Source organism: Aulonocara stuartgranti (assembly GCF_965226115.1).
Source record: "Aulonocara stuartgranti genome assembly, chromosome: 23".
In the NCBI taxonomy this organism is placed as follows: Eukaryota; Metazoa; Chordata; class Actinopteri; order Cichliformes; family Cichlidae; genus Aulonocara; species Aulonocara stuartgranti.
Window position 1 is genome coordinate 5820721 of NC_138958.1, and position 19105 is coordinate 5839825.

General features: G+C 40.7%; 1 protein-coding gene across 4 annotated transcripts in view; it reads right to left on the reverse strand.

The window, feature by feature from the left end:
* LOC309699789 (uncharacterized protein) overlaps nt 1-18882 on the reverse strand; it is a 37025-nt gene extending 18143 nt beyond the window's left edge. Inside the window, exons 1-2 of one of the 4 annotated variants that reach the window (XR_014274470.1) lie at nt 18350-18882; nt 8972-9147 (exon numbers count right to left, since the gene is read on the reverse strand). Coding sequence is in view for 1 of the 4 variants with exons in the window: in XM_082522975.1 (XP_082379101.1) it covers nt 8972-9147; nt 11105-11153 (225 nt within the window). In the remaining 3 variants the exon portion in view is untranslated. Of the gene's footprint in view, nt 1-8971; nt 9148-11104; nt 11847-13722; nt 13869-14290; nt 14436-18349 lie in introns of those variants that run through there. The other 3 variants (XR_014274471.1, XR_014274472.1, XM_082522975.1) reach the window with 3 other exon arrangements.
* Between the last annotated feature and the right edge of the window lie 223 nt (nt 18883-19105).

Sequence of the window (19105 nt, forward strand, 5' to 3'; positions counted from 1 at the left end):
TCAGAGGGCTGTGCGCGTTTGTATCGACACTCTGTAACCTTGTGGCTACGCAAAAGGAGACCTAAGTGTACGTGTGTGCGGGAGTGTGTGCTTCCCTGGCGGGTGGGCAGGTAGGTGTGTGGCATGGTTTAGCTGGATAGGTGTGCTGGTTTTAGCTTCCCTCCACCCTGCATCTGTGTTTCTCTGCTTCCTTCTATCTTTACATCTCCATCCACCTCAATTCCCCCTCTTCGCAAAATAGGGTGACAAGAAGGAGATAGAGAGGCTTTCTCAACACTTCTTTTCTTGCTTTTCCCTCCTTCCCATCCTCCCCCTCTTCCCCTGATTCCTTCCATCCCCTATGGTAGAGCTGCCAGACAGGAGTGCTCAGCAGCTCTCCGAGCATTATTGATCCTGAGAGCAAGCCGGCTGGGGAGTTGGTGTCTCTCTCTCTCTCTCTCTCTCTCTCTCTCTCTCTCTCTCTCTCTCTCTCTCTCTCTCTCTCTCTCTCCATCACAGCCTCATCCCCCAACACAGCTCACAACTTTTTCCTCCCACCCTCCCTCACTCCCTTCCTGCCTCTACTTCATTTATCAAGGTTAAAGAACTCTTATAAAAAAGGGAAGAGGGGGTCGCCTGGATGTTATCTGACTTCATGAAAGAAATCCCCTCAGGCCACTCCACTAGAGGAGGATGCTCTTCGCTAGACCCAACCCTGCACATCCACACACACACATAGATACACAAAAAAACTCAGTGGCACCAAGCAGCGGCCCACTCATAGCCAGTCAGAAATAGAAAGCAGAAGCATGTCCAGTTTGGTACACAGCAACACGACAATCAGGAATAGAAAGGAAGGAGACAGATGGGCAACAGTAGAGGAAAATAAATACAGTCATTGCCACCCAACAAGGTCAAGTTCACTTTTTAGAGTTTTTAAGTTGTGACTGTCGATTTTGATTATCACCCAATTCATTACAAATATTTTAGATTTTGGGTCACCAGGTTAAGTGGTAGACAAATCTTTTCACTAAAGTTTCAGTAACGTTTATGAAAAACCCACAATGTAGTAGGGTGGGCCCCAACAAGATGGATTTACAAGATAAGTTCATTAGGTTAAGATTAAGAAGGTGATTGTAAGAAAATTCAAAGTTGTTATGTTGTATTCAATCAGGGGGTATGAAATATATTGTATGGCGATGTGGGCCAGACCAGTAAAATCACATAAAAGAAATCCAACATTTTCCCTATAAGTAGAAAAACATTTAGAAAACTTTCACATTCAGTGAACTAGCCACTATTTTCTACAATTTACAGAACACACGATAAGCCTGAGATATGCGAATCATTTGTGCAACTTCAGCAGTATTTCAGCATACTGTAATAGTAAGTGCATTATAATTTCCATGTGTTTGAAGTGGACCTGCAAAATCATGAAACCTTCGCTGTGGAGCTAGACAGAAATTTTATATTACTTCTTTGTGATCCAACTTGGTCGAGATCTGCAAATGCTCAGAACTTTTCATACGTTTCCACTTGTGCTTACCATCCTCACGCCAGGAATAGTAGTGAATTTGACTGAAAAAAATCTGAATTCTGTGCAGTTTCTACACTTTGCAAGCCCATCCACTGCTCTGTATGACATATGGAACCTCTGTATTGGATGTTTGCAGTTGTTGTTGGTGTAGAGGGATCTAGATTAGTTAGAAAAATTATTTATTAGCAGTAACCCCCATGAGTTAAAGCAATTATATATTATATATATTATATAATATATATATAATATATATTAAAAAAAGACCTTTCAGTGTGTTGTTAGAACATTCAGCAATAAACACAGGACATTTTATGTTTTATTTTAACTTAAATACACATCAGAAGAACAACTTCCCAACTTCCCATATCCAGAAATGGGATCATCATCAAGTGCATGGTTTGAAGGCGATGTCATACTGGCATCTAAATCTCCTCCTCTTAGTTAATGGTACTATGCCTGTTTAAGCTGACAACCATTACCCAACAATTAAAAGCAACAGTGTTAAAGAATTTTGTGAAACTGTCAACAAAAACAGGCGTCTCAATTTTACTAGTTTGGCTGAAATAATTAATTACCCCAAACTATTTTTAGTTTTTGGATAATTAAACTGACTGATTTTATTTTGTGTGTCCATGAGGTTTGTGTGTCTACTTAGGACCCACACATACTTTGTCTGAAGGCCTTTTTTTTTTTACCCCTTGGATTTTGCTGATTCCATTTTTTTTTTTTTTGAGGAAAGTATCTGCAGATCATTTATGAAGACTGTCTAGAAGTTCAGCCCTCTTTTTTCTATTTATTGGCATACAACCGTACGTAAAGCCTCAGTAAATTATTTATGATAATATCTAATTAAAGCATTATTATTAAAAGGTGTTATGAAATGTGCACAACTGATCTGTACACAGATGCAAAGCAGGATAGCTAGTTTTCACACAGCCACAAGACCTGTGCGTTTAGAGCCCAGTAATCCATCAGTAGAGTACATACAGTTTCTATATTTCCAGCCTTTAAGAGACTGTAGATGCTATTGTCCCTGTTTGTAAAAGGACTAGAAATGGCTCTACATGTGGAGTACATCCTGTCTTCCATTGTTACTGCTTTCAGTCTCCCCTATAAAGACCTGCCTGCACTCCAGGCTACAACAGCCAGGCAAATACAGACAGCAGCGCATTACAGAGCCATACCTTCCCCTCCCTTTGTGCACGGTAATTGCCACAATGCATCTTCTCGTCCAGCTAATTAAGTGAGTCTTCCCCATTGTCTCCCAATACTATCACCTCTTCACACAGCCAGGAAGAGAAAGGGAGAGCGAGAGTAGGAGAAAGACAGAGATGGGAAACGTATTAAAGCAATAGATGGAAGGAGCAAAGAGGTGGAAGAAATACAAACGCAGAAGACCAAACAGAAAGGGGATGAATGACAAAGGCATGCATCTGTGTCCCAGTAAATGTTTACCGGTTGAAAAAGGTGCCTGTTGTCTGTGTCTGCTGGTGGGCTGTAAATATCACATTAATGCTGTCAGATGAAAATCTCCATTCTCTATAAAGCCAATTCAGGAATCAAGAAAAATAACATTATTCCATTATTTAGACTGACAGTAATGCAGCAATGAGTTTTCTAAGCTGTTTATATGAACCTTAAAAACTAAAACTAGTGTTTCAGTTCCTTGGCTGATAGCACAGTGAATAAATGACAACATCACAGCTGAACGTCCCTCAAATAAAAGATCTTGCTTCAGTTGGCTAGTCGAGCTTCAGATTGCAGATTGCGAGTCTCTAAAGGGCTATTTTCACATTTTGATGAGGAAAGTTTCTTTAAGCTCAGCATAAATCTGAGTTAACAGTGACCATGTACCAATTTGAGAGGCAAACCACGATGTAACCTACAATGACGTAATGTGGAAATCCAGGACAAAGAAAAGTGCAAGACACAAAGGGCTTCTTTAGTACATCCATACTAATTCATCTTCATTTTGAAACTTTGCTAAGTTTACATCAGCATTTCAGACCTCTAAAACAGAGATATTTGTAACTGCTGCTGACCTGGTTTTAGTTTTAAAAACAACATTTTAGTTCATATATGCAGGAATAGACACACATGTTCACGTCCTAATTGGGTCTAATCGGTCACAAAAATGAGGCCAAAACATTGCAGCTAGGCTTAGTGATCTCATTATTCTTGTGTGGTTTCCATTGCAATGGCTTCCTTTAGTAATGCACAATGTGCCCCTTTAATATATTGCCACATATAAATCTTTATGTATGTTTTCCCTCATTGCCTTATATTTGTGTGTCACTTTCAATAACAAAATCTCCAAAAATATTTGCAGTCTGACTTTTTTTCCATTGCTGTTCATCCTCAGTTATATTTTTGCCATGTAACTAACACTCTGCTTCATGTTTACGCCAACATTTATAAGTAAATAGTCATGTTGTAAGTAAATAGGCATGTCAGGAAAAAGGCAGATTATTTCTGATACTATGCTAAAATGCTTTTCTTGATCGAGGCTGTGTTTAAAGCACCCTGCTGAAATAAATACATACTAGTGTGGATATAGCCTCGGGAAAGTTAACTGCATGTGTCCAGCAGTTAAACCTCTGCAATAAGATATATTTGTCTAGTCTGGATTCAGAATTTTAGAAGTTCTAAATGTGATCAGGGAATTCACTGTAATAAAATTCAGCTTTTATAAAAACAACAAAAAAACCTGACCTGACCTCATTTGCATTTCATATTTTTTTTAAAACTGCCTACACAAACTAAACTGGAGAAGGTCTACAAGTGCACTTCCCTTCCCACATTTCTAAAAATCAGAAGGAAATATTATTAAAAGAACTTGAATTTGATCAAACTCATTTAGTGATTCGGCTCGGTAATCAACACTTGTGTAATGTAATTCTCAACATGCTAGAACAACATGTTTTATGCTTAAGCTGTCACGTTGCCTTGAATCCTCTACATCTGTGCACAATTGTGAATGTACTTGATAGAATTCATAATAACAAAAAAGGTGCTTTTCGATCCTTTTCTTCTTCACATCCTCTCTCTTCAAGCCCTTTGTGAGAATAACACTGAGGAGTTTGGACTCCAGAATGAATTAGTAGAAGACACAGATGAACAGATTCATCTAAATTCCACTTTGCTTTAGAGTTTCTAGGAGAACCCCCCGACACCCCCACCCTTAAACACACACATAGAGACACACACTTGCTCCATGCTCAAGTCCACTAACTGACCTCTTAGGGCAGACACTGTCTTCCCAACACATCAACCTCCCCACCTCTCCTCCCTAAAAAAAACCCCCCACCAATCCTGAACCCCTCCTTGAACCTCTCGCACCACCATCACCCCTCCGACCCTGAATGCTTTCCCTTCCCACACTTAAGTTCCTGTCGAGGCCCTGATAGACATACAGACACACCGGGTGACATCATGGTTGAGAGAGAAAGACAGACAGAAGAAGGGGACTGCCTGCCTGTCTGCCCCCAGCACCCACACAATACAGAAGGGCATCTGGCACTGGGTTGTGGTGGTGGGGTATGTTTTTTAAAAGGGGGGGGGGGGGGGGGTCTGTCAGGACAAAGAATTTAGATCCCCTTCCCTGGAATACGATTATAGTTTGTAAATGGCGGCCGAGACGTAAACATGTGAGAAGAAAGGGGCTGCAGTGTGGTGGTCGGTATGAGAGTGAACACACTAAAAGAAAAATGCATTTTTAGCTATTCGAGGAGGACTTTGGGAATTTCATGAGCATGTAAGCCTGAACTGAGAGACAGAAAAAGAACAAAAGCAACATGCAGGAATTAAAAAAAAAGTCACAAATCTTTGTAGTGTTGTAGTGTAGTGTTTTCTGTTAGAAAAAAACCCTATAAACCAGAGGATCACAAATGCGGTGGTGGCATCTGCACATGTGCGTTTGTGGACGCACTCGCACTTTGTTAATTTGCAAGATGAAACAATGGTTCCAGCGGGATAGAAAACAGTGTCATAATACTCTCTCCTGGCCCCCACCTCTGTCGCCGTCTGAGAGGCTGCCTACTTGCTGTGTGCATACAAGTGTGTGTCTGTCTGTGTGCATACATAAAATAAATGAGCTGTGCGTATGCATTGTGAGAGTCCGCAGGCCCAGTGTATATATTAAAAATGTGACTTGACCCTGGCAGGCTGAAGCAGGGTTTCTGCGTCGTACTGGGCGTGGGAAAAAGGGGAGACCTCTTTTCACAGCTGCTTCGGCCGTTGCATTGAACCAATGGAGGCCCCCCGCCACCCCCAGCCTGCCTCCGCCACTAATGCCCCCCCCCCTCCCCTTTCCTATTCACTCTGCCTTTCAGTGGACCCCTGTCCCTCCCTTCTGCGCTCTGTTCGTCACCCTGCTGCACCCCACCACCCTCGCCACCACCAATCTTTAATACAGCCACCATTCAGCCAGTGCACATTGAGATGCCAGAGGCCTCTCTGCTTTAAGGAGGTAAAGAATAACAAATACCAATGCAAAGTGAGTAACTTGTATGGTAATTTATATTTGCTGAATGTACTACACGCACCAAACTACACAGTAAATGTACATATATGTAAACTATATGAACTCTTTAACAGTTAATATCACACATAATTTTAACATGGACAGCTTTCTCCCAGAGGCTGATTCTACTTTTAAAGTTTTTTTGTTTTTAAACCCAATTCTGTTTTCCTGACACCCATATCCTCCTCTCTCTTTTCCTTTTTCAAGCCCCTCAGCACAGACTTTAATTTCAGTTAACATACTTTAACACAACTTTAAACCTTTGTGCCAACGCACACCCAGGCAAACACACATTTGGCCCCTTTCACCACCTCCCTCCATCCAGTGTATTCACTTGAAGAGATTTATTTCCTATCAAGCCGCATAATGCAGAGGGTATAATTTAAATCAACTTTTAAGAACAGCCAAGTAGCGCGGTTTCTGCATACAAATCTAGAAAGCCTGGGAAAAATATTCCCAGCAAACAGCCGGCTGTTAGGAGCAGATTGCCAACTTTAAGAAGCCACGGGTGGGAGGTAGGTGTTTGGTTTTGCCAATAAAGATAACCTATTACAGATAAACCTCACAATCAGTCTGTTTAAACACATAATGCAGGCTTCATTTGTTTCTAACACTCTCACTAATCTGACAGTATTAACCATGCAACGGCAGGCTCAGAGCAGAATCATAAAAAACACACACCCACATGCAATTTTGTAGAAACTTTAAAAGGTCACATAATGTGCAGAATAACTCCAACAGATTCTCAGGAGCAGTCCTATCATGCTGTCTAGCTACCCTGCTGTTACACCAGGCATGTTGAGGAAATGTTGAGAAGCAGCAAGGGGGCAGCGACAGGGGAGGAGGGAGGGAGGGAGGTTGTAGCCGAGAACCTGAAAGGACTCCATCTCCCTTGGCCAACATGCCATGACGGTGTGGAGCTACAGTCTGAATTGGTTTCTCTGGGGTGGCGGAGCTGGAGAGGTGATGGCAAGATGAGCCTGAATTGGGATGGAGGAGGGGGGTGGGAGGTTTGAGCAGGAGGAGATATGACATGCTGAGGTGTCTGTGTGTGCGTTTGTTTGTGTGCATGTGTGCGTGTGTGTGCGGGTGTGTGCGTGTGTGTGTGCATGTGTGTTTGCGTGTTCAAGAGAGAAACTAAGAGAAAGAGAAAGAAGGCACACCAGATCTGAGGTACTGTAAATGAGAGGATTACTGCTTCCCTCTCTTCAAGTCTTTCCATATACATGAGAGTGCTCAGCTGTGGAAGCAACACTGCAATGTGTGAAATCACACATGCTCCCACCGGCACTTGCTTATGGAACAATTGCAACTAATGCACAATGTGTATGGGAGTTTTGTGAGGGGAAAACACAGCATGAATGCACGCTGGTGCATGCTAGCTCTTAATTGCTGCTATGAATACAAAGAGGACGTGAAGAGTGTCACTTCTGGATTGATGCATTTCTGTGTCAAATTTAGCCTGTAGCTATGCCTCTACTTCTAAAGCTCATGTCCAGCCAAAGCTTGTTTGCATCGATTTATCTAGTTCGTGGATATGATATTGACTAAGTAGACCGGCAGCCCTCATCGAGTTGAAGCAAAGCAAAGGAGGTTTAAGAGGTGGTCTAACGCTATGGAGGAGGATAGCCACAGGCTGTGAAATCTCCTCTGATCTTCCCTTGTCTGATTCTCAAACGCAACCTCTTCTCTTGGGGGGCATGCTGATATAGAACTAAGCCAATGTCACAGAACGCTCATCTAACCCTGGAGGGAAATAAAAAAAAATCACTTCTTCTGTCTATCCCCAATGACGGCCCTCAATCTCTATGGAAGGGGCTTCATCTCCCTCTGCTTCCCTCTCCAGTACTGCCTCCATCACTCCGTCTACTTTGTTCTCTGCAGGAGGTTGAACATGCACGAGCTGAGCAGCGTTCTCACCCTTGATGGCCTGCTATAGCAACTGTTAGGATAGGGAAGGTAATCTTGTCATGTCACTCGACACTCAGGAGGAAGTGGGGAGGGAAGTGGGTGAGTCACCTACATCTGGTTTCAGCCTTCCATCATCTGCAACATTATAAAACACATAGCTTCCAAGGTTTTGCCAACTAGGTAGCAAAGTAACTGGCAACCGAAGCCAGAAATATCTGTCAATACAGTAGGATATATACTGTGATGAGCATCTAATAGAGGGGAAAAATACAAAACAGTGAACCACACATTTTCCTTTAAAATAACCAATAACTATGCAAGAAACTGGATGGGAACATTTTTAAAAATTCTACCAGTCGGGTGAAAAAGGGTTAGCTTTTATAATAATAATAATAATAATAATAATAATAATAATAATAATAATAATAATAATAATAATAATAATGAAGTAAAGAAAGAAGTATTTCTTTGTGGGAGCACAGGAAAATAAAGGGTGTTATAGAGACCAAAGAAGAGCCAACTAGAAAGAGGAGGACATAGAGGGAGAGAGATGAAAAGAGAGAATTAGTGAAGTGAGGGACTTAGCCACCCTGAAAGTCTTTCCACATGAGCACACCTTATGCACACAACAGGCTAAGGCCCCCCACCTATGTATGTTTAAAGGGATAAAGAGCGTGGACACATGAATTAAAATATAGATTATACAAGTGGCCACCCCTTCTTATCTGCCAAATCCGAAGAATCTAACAAATTGGATCAGGCACTATTAAGCAGAGGGCAAGAGATGAGTGAACAAAAAGGGTGTATGTGAAGAATGAGAAGAATGTAAAGCTCACCGCTTTTCTGTGAAGACATAAACTGTCATACTCTGAAGACTTAATTCAATGTACATTATAAATGTAAAGTTTTCAAGCAAACTAGTTCATCTGTTTATGTGGAATTAATTGAGGGTAGTTTAGAACTGTTTCAAGTTCAAGTGTGTTGACAAAAACAGATTATTAGCATAGCACTGTGTGTCTCACCTCTGCACTACAGTGATGAAGCCTCATCCTGACCCAGTCAGTGACCTTTGCTCCTCGGGGCAGGAGGCTGCTGTTTCCCTTCTGACCTTCTGCTGTCCTGTAGGTCCAGGCGCAGGCCTGCTGGTGAGGTCTGTGTATTTCTGTGTGACTGCCATCACTCTGCACTGCGCAGATTCCTGCAAAAACATAAAGCGTTAAGTTGAGAGAGGGCCCACTCCTGCAGCAGGTTATGGTCATAATCTACCTGAGCCCAGGTCACAATTTAATTTCACCACCATAAACCTTTTGCCCACGCTCTCACAGAAAATATTCGAGGATTGTTACACCAATAAAAAAGCCTTTAATTTGGACCTCCTAGTAGTATCACAGCATATTTTTTCCTAAGTTTTGATTCATAAATCGAATCAAGACTATCAAACTTCTATTTTAAATTGTCAGCTACAATTAGCGCTTTGGTTCTTAATACAGCAACACTTTATTTCAAAAAACAATATTTATACCTGAACTGGAGCAGGAATATAGCAAAGCTACAAGGAAAAAGCCACCTCATTTCTAATGAATTTCATTTATGTATTTAATATAAATTAATATAAAGAAAACCTCTATTTAATACTACAGTATTAAATGTTAAGAGTAATGCAGATTACTAATACAGCTTTACCTGTTTAGAATTACAAGAAAAATTTCTTATGTTTTTCTATTGCAGTTGCCTGTAACACCAATCTCTTCAACAAACACACACACACACACACACACACACACACACACACACACACACACACACACACACACACACACACACACACACACACACACACACAAACGATTACACAAAATACTCAAAGATTACATCCAGTAAAATCTGACATCCTTTGCGGGTTTAAAGCCTGCATGTCAGCCTTTCAATTTTTTTCCTCTTCCCCTTGCATGGGTCAGAGGCTGTTGCTAGGCTACCAAACCCAGAATTCATAAGTTCAGAGAAGAGGTTTATATAGGCCACTGCAATTCAAGGTAAAACGATAATAGAAAGCTGATAAAGCTGGAATATGGGTTCAGACAATGTTGAATCACATAGACCACAAACACTGATTTATTTCACACTCAAAGGCACTCAAAGTATAATGTTAATCATAATATTAACTTTTTTTTTTCCAAATCTGAAGTTTAAAAATGTAAGCAATTTTTTAAGGGAAAACGTATTATAGTAACTTGAAATAATGCTCACAATTATTCAAGAAAAGGATGTTACCTTGGTAATAGGTCTGTAAACCGAAAACAATGATGGACAATAAACAGCATGGCTGCTCTGTCCCAGAATTTTTGCCTGCCCTTATGAAACACACAGAGCTAAAACATAAAAATATTGTTGATAAATTGGAGGCTTACATTTCAGTGAGAAAGGCTATAGGCATGATAGATTTGGTTGGAAATGCATGCATTTGTGCATAAAAGAGAATTTTTTCCCCCTCTGTCTTACACAAAATACTCAGTCCTGTCTTTCTAGTCCTATTCTCTCTAGTCTCACCACAACTTTGTGCCATTTGTTAATGTTGCCATTATAATGCAGAATAAACCCAGGCATGTGAAACAATAAATGAGATTCAAATAGGCCTACAAATAGAGAAATCACAGAGACAATGGACAGTTTAATGCAGCCATGTGGCAGGTGCTTGTAGGCTAGACCTAGACTAGACTAGACTGGGCTCCATCTGGTGTTGAGGGCCTCCTCCTGATGGTGGAGAGGGCCCAGACAGACACATATTAATGTGGGAACACCGACGTCTAGCCTGCCTCTAAGTCACTCAGCAGACTGCATTTCAATCTCAAAGGCCTCTCCCCATATCCTCCATTTATTACCCCTCAGCAATGCATGAAATTCTACTACAGCTGGAAGGAAGCTGGGAGGCTGGTGCTGTTGTTATAGCACACAGATGACAGGGCGTGATGTATTATAAGTGCCTCAGCTTAATTATCGGTTAAATGAATAGAAGAGAGGAGAATTATAAAAAAAAGATTTCAGCACACATTGTCCACAAGTCGTAACTATTTTTCAAATACTGGGTTTATCAAATCACAATGCTGTGGCTTTGATTTCATTTGAAGGTCTTAATTCTTTATATAAAAATGTCTCACCTAGAAATAAGCTTGTACTGATTTCACATTGTGGATATCCTGACACCATGCAAACCTTGCATAATACCAGACTCTATTACACTAACTGAACAATAACTGCACAGCACACACTAATATTATCATAATTACAACTGCAGGGAGCTAATATTTCTAACCTTACGTGTGAATGGCACATATTTACTAATATGCACAGACAATACCGACTCGCACGTACAGCAGCATGACACCACAAAAGCACAGCTCACTGAGAAGGCACAGACATCTTCTAGCTAGGTCCATTGCTAGCACCTGCCCTGCTCTGTGACGCAGTATAAGCCAGGGCCTACCAACAGTAGCACCAGGCTCTGTTCTGCTACACACTCACACACTCTCCACGGTGCAGAGCCGCAAGCAGCCACAGATTTAGCAGCTATGGCACTGAATTGGCTTGTTTAAAATTCCATATGCTTCACACTACAGAGAACATCCTGTCACTCAGTGGCAGCTCCACTCTGACTCAGATTGAGTGGAGAATGAGCAGATAATGTGCACCCCAAAAAGCATTATGAAACAAGCCTGAAAACCAGTCTGGGTGACCCAACTGACCCTGCCTTTCAGTGATGCTGCCTCCCAAAATCCCTCTGCTTGGCCTGCTACTCTACATCAGCAATCAAATCATGCTGTGATTTGTGAGAGGCCAGAGTGCTCAGTCATATCTACCTTTTAACAGAGAAAATACAACTTAGTGGCAATGTAGCATGCTTGTTTTTCTCACCATCAAAACCAGAATGTGCCTTTGTTTTAACTGCACAACGTTGTGCTTTCCTGGCCTCAGCACAAGCATGAGCTGTTGTTTTGAACTGTTTTCTGTGTCTGTGAAGTTTTAAAATGCTCCCGATAAGGACATCAATCATGCTAAATCCACGAATACAACATGATCCCTTTGACAAACATCTGTGTCTTCTTCCTCCACTTCATAACCTGTCACACATTACTTTGATGACCTGCTACACATCCTCCTCCTTACTCCTATAGGTATAATATATTAAGCACTCTTAATGTATCTGAAAGATGGATTATTGCCATCAGAATCAACAGAAGCACATAAAGGTGAGTGTACCTCTTAAACAGAGTACTTCTGCATGGTGTGACATGGCTCGATGACGCACCTGCATTTTGCGTTTTAAAGGTAAAATACAACAATGTGCATTAACAGATTGCTACCAATAAGAAGCTTTGATTCTTAATACAATTTTTCCAAATCCAATAGGCTACACAAACAGGCCAGCAGAGAGGGGACATGGGGGCTTCTGATAGAACACGTGACATTCAAGATCCCTCCAATCAGGTGCCTCTTCTAGCTACAGCTCGTGCTCATCTCACCTCATCTCCCCTGTTTATCGGCATCGAAATAACTACACGGTTAATGCAAAAAAACAAAAAACAAAACCTATCTAAAACACCAGTCTTAGCTACTGTAACAAGGCAAGCACGTTCCATTCAAAGAGAAAGCACCAAAGCATGAACACCACTGCCGAATCGCCCTCCTCCTCATCACTCTATGAATGGAGCCTGTCTCCGGTTGCTACTGTCACTCCACGCATCCTTCTCGAAAGAAATATAGCACCATGAATCCGTTTTTTGGAGGCCATGTTCCTCTCTGCACCGGTGCACGTCCAAGGAGATGGGATACGTTTCCCTGTGCGATGCACGGACGCTGCCGCGGGCTTCCAGTCCTCCGTGCAGGCTGCATCCATCCGCTCCGGCAGCACCCCCTTCTCGGTCCGGTTCCGGCTCGCTCTGCCGTGACGACTGCAGAATTAGTTTATACATTCGGTTCTCTAGCTTTATGATATTACATAAACTCATACAGCTAGATAACCAAAGAGAAAAACTAACCCACGTCTCTTAAAGGGGCCGCCGGAGGTGCTTGTGTTGTGGTCACATGGAGCCATTGCATTCCGCCTGCATGCATGCGCACGCCTCTCTCACTCTCTCCCCCTCTCTCTCTCGCTCCCTCTCTCTATATAATGTACACACCGAAATGCGCGCATGCACAAAGCAGGTTACAGTCAAGGTAATACCCTGTTTTATTAAGATCTTTACGGTATGGCTTGTTCAGAACAAGCCTAGCATCACCAGACAGCTCCAAACTGAAAAGGCATTAATACAGAAGCAGGACAAGTAATATTAAGAAAGGAACATGGAAGCCATAGTTTACATCCCCACAATCACCACATGTGCTTCAGAGGCAAAGCAGCAATGGCACCATACAACCTGTCTTATTTTCAACCGAGCCTATTCCTACCTCGTAGCAATCAAACTGCGGACTATTCATCATCTCCGTTCTTCAAAAACACTGCTGAACTTCCTCCTACTACAAGTCCTGAGGAGCATCTGCAGGGTGAAGTCACCCAGCTGCAGGAGGAGGATGATGATACATCCACCTGTCATCTATGGACAGGCGTAACAGGAAACCCGGCTCTATGCCCTAATATAGCATACATGTACCAACTATTAATGTCCAACTTTGGCTCCTACAGCGATAACACAACACATAAGAGACGATGCTACGTCCGCTTTTTTCCCAACAGAACTCACAAACAACCGGCTTATTGTTCTTTTAAATGCCAACTCACATCGACCCATTTCAGAGCATAGAGCACAGTTTCCTCGTTGAGTGAATTAATCCATGAATTGTTTGAAAGCAAGACAAACTTCCAAAGGCCTATATAACCTACAGCACACGAGCTTCCAGCTAAATGTCAACAACATGATCTAGTGGAACAAGTCCCGCCTCACTTGATGTTACTGTGTGTTCTGGATTATAGCATGTTGTGACAGCAGGACGAACAAGCCTTTATAATCCTTTATAATCAGCCACACATGGCTATTATACTCGAACTTGCTACTTTTCCTCGTGATAAGCGCGTCGAGCTAGAATTTAGGGGGGGGGGGGGGGGGGGGGATGGATTCCAAATATAAAGGCAGGACGAAATAGTAAATCGACATCTTTAATAAGGCAGTAAGCCAGTTTTGCGGTACAAATACTTATTATTTTAATAAATTAATGGTGCCCAAGTAAATCAAAGCAAATAAGGTGAATAATTTAAATTAATTGCATTATTTTTACTTTTATTTTAATTATCATAAAATTTTAGATTAGATAGGTCACGCTGAATTGAGAATAATACACAACATACTCACAGATTCTATTTGAAAGAGCAGGTTCCATAATCGGACGCTCACACCTTGCTCAGAGGCAGCAATATTAAAATCCACTAGGCAGAAATATTCTTCCAGTCTCAGATAGGGATTGAAGCCTCCTCCTTTGGCTATGTCCAGCTGTGATACCGCGTGTCGACCATGTGGGATACCGACACGCGCGAAGACAAAGCCCATTTTACACAGAACATCACCATGTGCACGTAAGAAATACACGAGAAATAATGTGGGATATCAAGCAAGCCGCAGCAAAGCCCGAGGAAGAGAAAGCGAGAGTGAGGAGAAGGCGCATAGCAGTGTCAGATATGGGGAGCAGGAGGCGGAGGGCCGCTCCGGGGCCTCGGGGTCAGACTGCCAAGGGATACGCGCGAAATTAGGTATGCTCACTGGCACGCACACATGGGTTAGCATCAGAGATATGGGGTGGATAAAACGGACACACGGAGTAATGAAAGTTCAAGACAGAGTAGACACAATGTTTTCCAGAACAGGTTCCATTAAGCTTATTCGCTATAATAAACAGATACCGCCTGTGGGAGTGGTTGTTGGACCTCAATATGAAGTCCGAAGACCCTGCCAAAATCTACTAGGAGGTGATTTCCCTCAACAATGTAAGGGCTAATTATTTTCCTTTTCTATTGTCAATCTACAGATCATGTACTGTGCTTTCCTCACATCGCTAATAACAACAGCATAGCAGAAGCCTATTCCAAAATAAAAAAAGATAACCAGAAATGGAGATAGCCATGCAACAGTGTGTAACACCACCACAGTCACATGAATGCATGAATCTGCATGGGCAGCATACACCTGTCCGTGTTTAGGGACATCCCTAAATATCCAGTGCGTAAAGACAGGAAGTCTGCTCGTATGAAGAAAGATATAACAGCCTGCAGTCTGTTTTTGGATAAAAGCCCGTTAAGTTAAGCAGTATAGCGTTATTTTTTAATTACAAATCATCTTATTTTTACAGCCCTGTTCCATTTTCTATGCGTTTATTTTGATTATAACTACTAGGTTTCAGGAAATCAGCATTTAAGCTTTAGTTAATAATTTCAGTGAGGTGATTGTCTGGAGGTCAAATTAACAAAATGCAGAGAATGACTACAAAGCGTCAGTGTACGCAAAAACATAAATAGGAATACATTAGACGTAGGATTTCGTGCAATCTCAGTAAAAGCCTGTAATGTGTTAACTCGTCACTTTCAGCTAACGCTGCGTGTTTTAGATGGAGCTTCATAAAATTCACAACCGTTTATTCAAAAGTATATTCATAATAATCACCCCCTCCTCGCTCTCTCCTTATGTGTGTGTGTGTGTGTGTGTGTGTGTGTGTGTGTGTGTGTGTGTGTGTGTGTGTGTGTGTGTGTGCAAATAAAATAAAAAACTCCACAAATTCACATTTTTCTTTAACTACCAACGCGCCGAATTTACGACACTAAAATATAAGGAAATAGTTTTTATCATGCTTTATTTTATTTGTTGTCTTTTTTTATTACTAAAAATGCTATAACTTTCAATTTTTCAATTAACTTAACAAGCCAATTATTCTTTATCTAAAAAAGTAATAACTGTTATTCTTTTGGAAATAAGTGAATTAAAAGCTTTGCTGAGAATTGGATAAAATCGCATTATCTGCAGCGTAAGTCGTAACTATCATTGTGTGTGCGTCTGTGTCTCCTTTTTCTTTCTGTCTTTCTCTGTTAAAATAAAATGCTTGTACTGTGCGTTAATTCTGATTGACTCTCAGTTCTGCTTTCATCAGGCTCGAGTTGATGCATCTGAGCCCGCCCCCTGACTGCGTCACGTCCTGTCAGACATGAAGTACAGTAAAGGTGTTCAGGACAACCAATTGAACCTCTTACCTTCACTCAGAGTATTCTGTTCTATTTTCATGCCCCATCTTATCCTTATCACCTCTCCGTTTTAGCCTTTATACTATAAATAAAGTAAATAAAATAGACTAGAATAAAATACACTCTCAGGGGTGATTTGTTTATACCGTTTGCTAAAGTCACATATGACTTACGGTGTATGGATTCGGTGATATCAAGGGGTGAAATGATTGCTTCTTTCTGCTTTTTCCCTACTAAATAATAAAAAAAAAATGATAGCAAAAAGGTGAAAAACAAAAAAGTAAAAGTAAATTAAAAGAACAAAGCTGCAGAGTGTGTTTGAATTTTAATGTTTATCACGAAAAGTACAAAGACTGAACTTCACAAAGAAAAAGAGAAAAGGGGAGTCTCTGTCCATGGTGCTGAAACGAATGAAATTAATTGCCACTGTCGTTGTTATTTTTAAAGAAAAAGTAAAAATCTGAACTATTACGGGTTTGTAAGCAAATCTGAAAGCTCTGAGACTAAATAAAATTTAGGGAAGAATATTTTGAAATTAAAACTAAGTAAACATAGTTACAAACGTGGGGGGGAAACGACACTGAAATTCTAATCAAGAGGTTACACACCAACTTTTCAGTACTGAAATCTATTTTCTGAGAAGAATAAAATAATTTATGAATTGAATAATTATATGAATCTGCGAACAGACTTCAAGAACCAGAATCCCCTGCGTTTTAATGTGATTTAATTTAAATGTGTTGTTTTGACACGCAAACACAGCATAAATATGACCGCAATTTAACTCTAAAATTATACTTAAATGCCAGATTTACGCCCGAATTTTACGCATGAAGATGGCAGCTATAGTGTTGAGTTTAGTTTTTCTATGCAGCGAAACTGTGTGTACTGAATTTAAATGAAATGCCTTAATAAAACTTATCGCATAGAAACAAATAAAGCGGCAGTGTTGTAAGCCTGATTTTATATGATGCGGAAAAATTGTGTGTTTTAATGTTTTAAGTAGAGATGGCAGACAATTTACAGAAGTCCTGCACCTGTTGCATGGTGAGAGAAAGAAAATAGGAGAATAATCATATATATATATATATATATATATATATATATATATATATATATATATATATATATGAAGAAATTAACTCTACTAATGAAACGATTTCATTTCTAAATAACGAAGCGAGCCATCATATATCAATATTTAGATTTCAATTGTTATATATGAAACTATTATTTTAAGTACATCTGTGAGAGATAACAAATCTCTTATAGTGTAAGTCCTGGAAATGATTGCAAATGACTGCCTTGTTGAATTTTGCCAAAATATATTTTGGCAAATAAATAAATAAGAAATAAAAAAATAACAATACTATAACTAAAGAAATATAATATATATATATATTTGATTGTTTCTGCGATTTTCTGTTTCTATATACTCATCTGCAATGGCCTGATTAATTAATTTCACGCTGTAGCCCCAGAGAAGATTTTCCCACAAACAAGTGACCAAGAAAAAAAAAAGAAGACTACGAAAGAAAAAAAATCTCCCAAAGAAAGAAAGAAAGTCAACATCAAGTTCAACAACGTGCTGGTGCTCATTAGCATCACAATGCTGTCTGGGAGCACACAAGTCTTCTTAACAAGAGGCTCTGGCGTCAAGTCCCTCCACCTCCCAGCCAAGGGGACATTTTCCCAGGCTCTGCTAACAATCACACAACTGTTTGCTTTATAAACGCCAGCTCTGGGGCCACTAAGCCCGCCTCATCAGCGCTCAATGGATGGGCCCGCTAATATGGGATGGAAGGGCCGGCTGCCACTCATCAGTTAGAGCTCACCATAATTGACAGCGAAATTTTCAGTTTAACTTGAACCACTATGCAACCTTTACTGAAAAGTGCATTTATATTTCTGCATGATTTTTTTTTAACTTACATAAATACTATTACATACAATTATTATTTTTATTATTATTATTATTAGTAGTAGTAGTATTAGTATTATTATTAGTAGTAGTAGTAGTAGTAGTATTAGTATTATTATTATTATTATTATTATTAGTAGTAGTATTAGTATTGCTTTTAGCGATAGTGCTTTTGAAATATGTTACTCGAGCTACCTTTCCCCCCCAGAGTCTCAAGGTTAAGACTACATGACCTTAAATTAATCATATTAAAAACATACTTACAAGCTGTGTACTCAGTAAATTCCACATCTCCAGCTGAAGTCCATTCAGTGCGTTAATTCAAGTTTCTATCGGCCATCTCTCAAGTGCAACCAAACTCTAAGAGCCCAAAGTCCAGCCAATCGATGAACAAGCCTTCGCAGATTGAGAGTAAATCTACACAATGAGTTGATCCAAACCCAAAGAAGAGTGGTTTTTCTTTTTTTCCTTTTCATGACTTTCTTTTCTTTTTTTCATTTCTTTAAAAAAAAAATCACTGCCATTACTTCTGCATCGACACAAGCCAAGGCCGAGGTGATACTGCTGCCAGCATCCTCCTGCTTTCTCCTCACCAGCCCCCGATGACAGTATGCGGTGATGTTGCGTCGCCGGTCCCCTCCTCTCTCTCTCTCTCTCTCTCTCTCTCTCTCTCTCTCTCTTGCTCTCGCTCTCTCTCTCTCTCTCTCTCTTGCAAACATAACGCCTGGTGTGCACGACGTGTACAGAAACTCAAACATTCTTCGGTGACCATTGTGAAATCCATTGTTATGCTTGAATGACGGGTCTCTCTTTCTTTAAGTTGCATCCAGCGTTTGATATACGTGGTGAGCCGAAAAGCACAATCTCTGTGGCTGCTGGTGAGAGAGCCCAGGAGACGGAGGAGAGAAAGGAGCCAGGGAGAATCAACTGGAGACAGACGCAGACCTCAAATTTTGGTCTACTGGGAAAAAAACGACAGGGTAAAAGGCGCCCTGCTTTTTATAGTGGCATACTCTATGG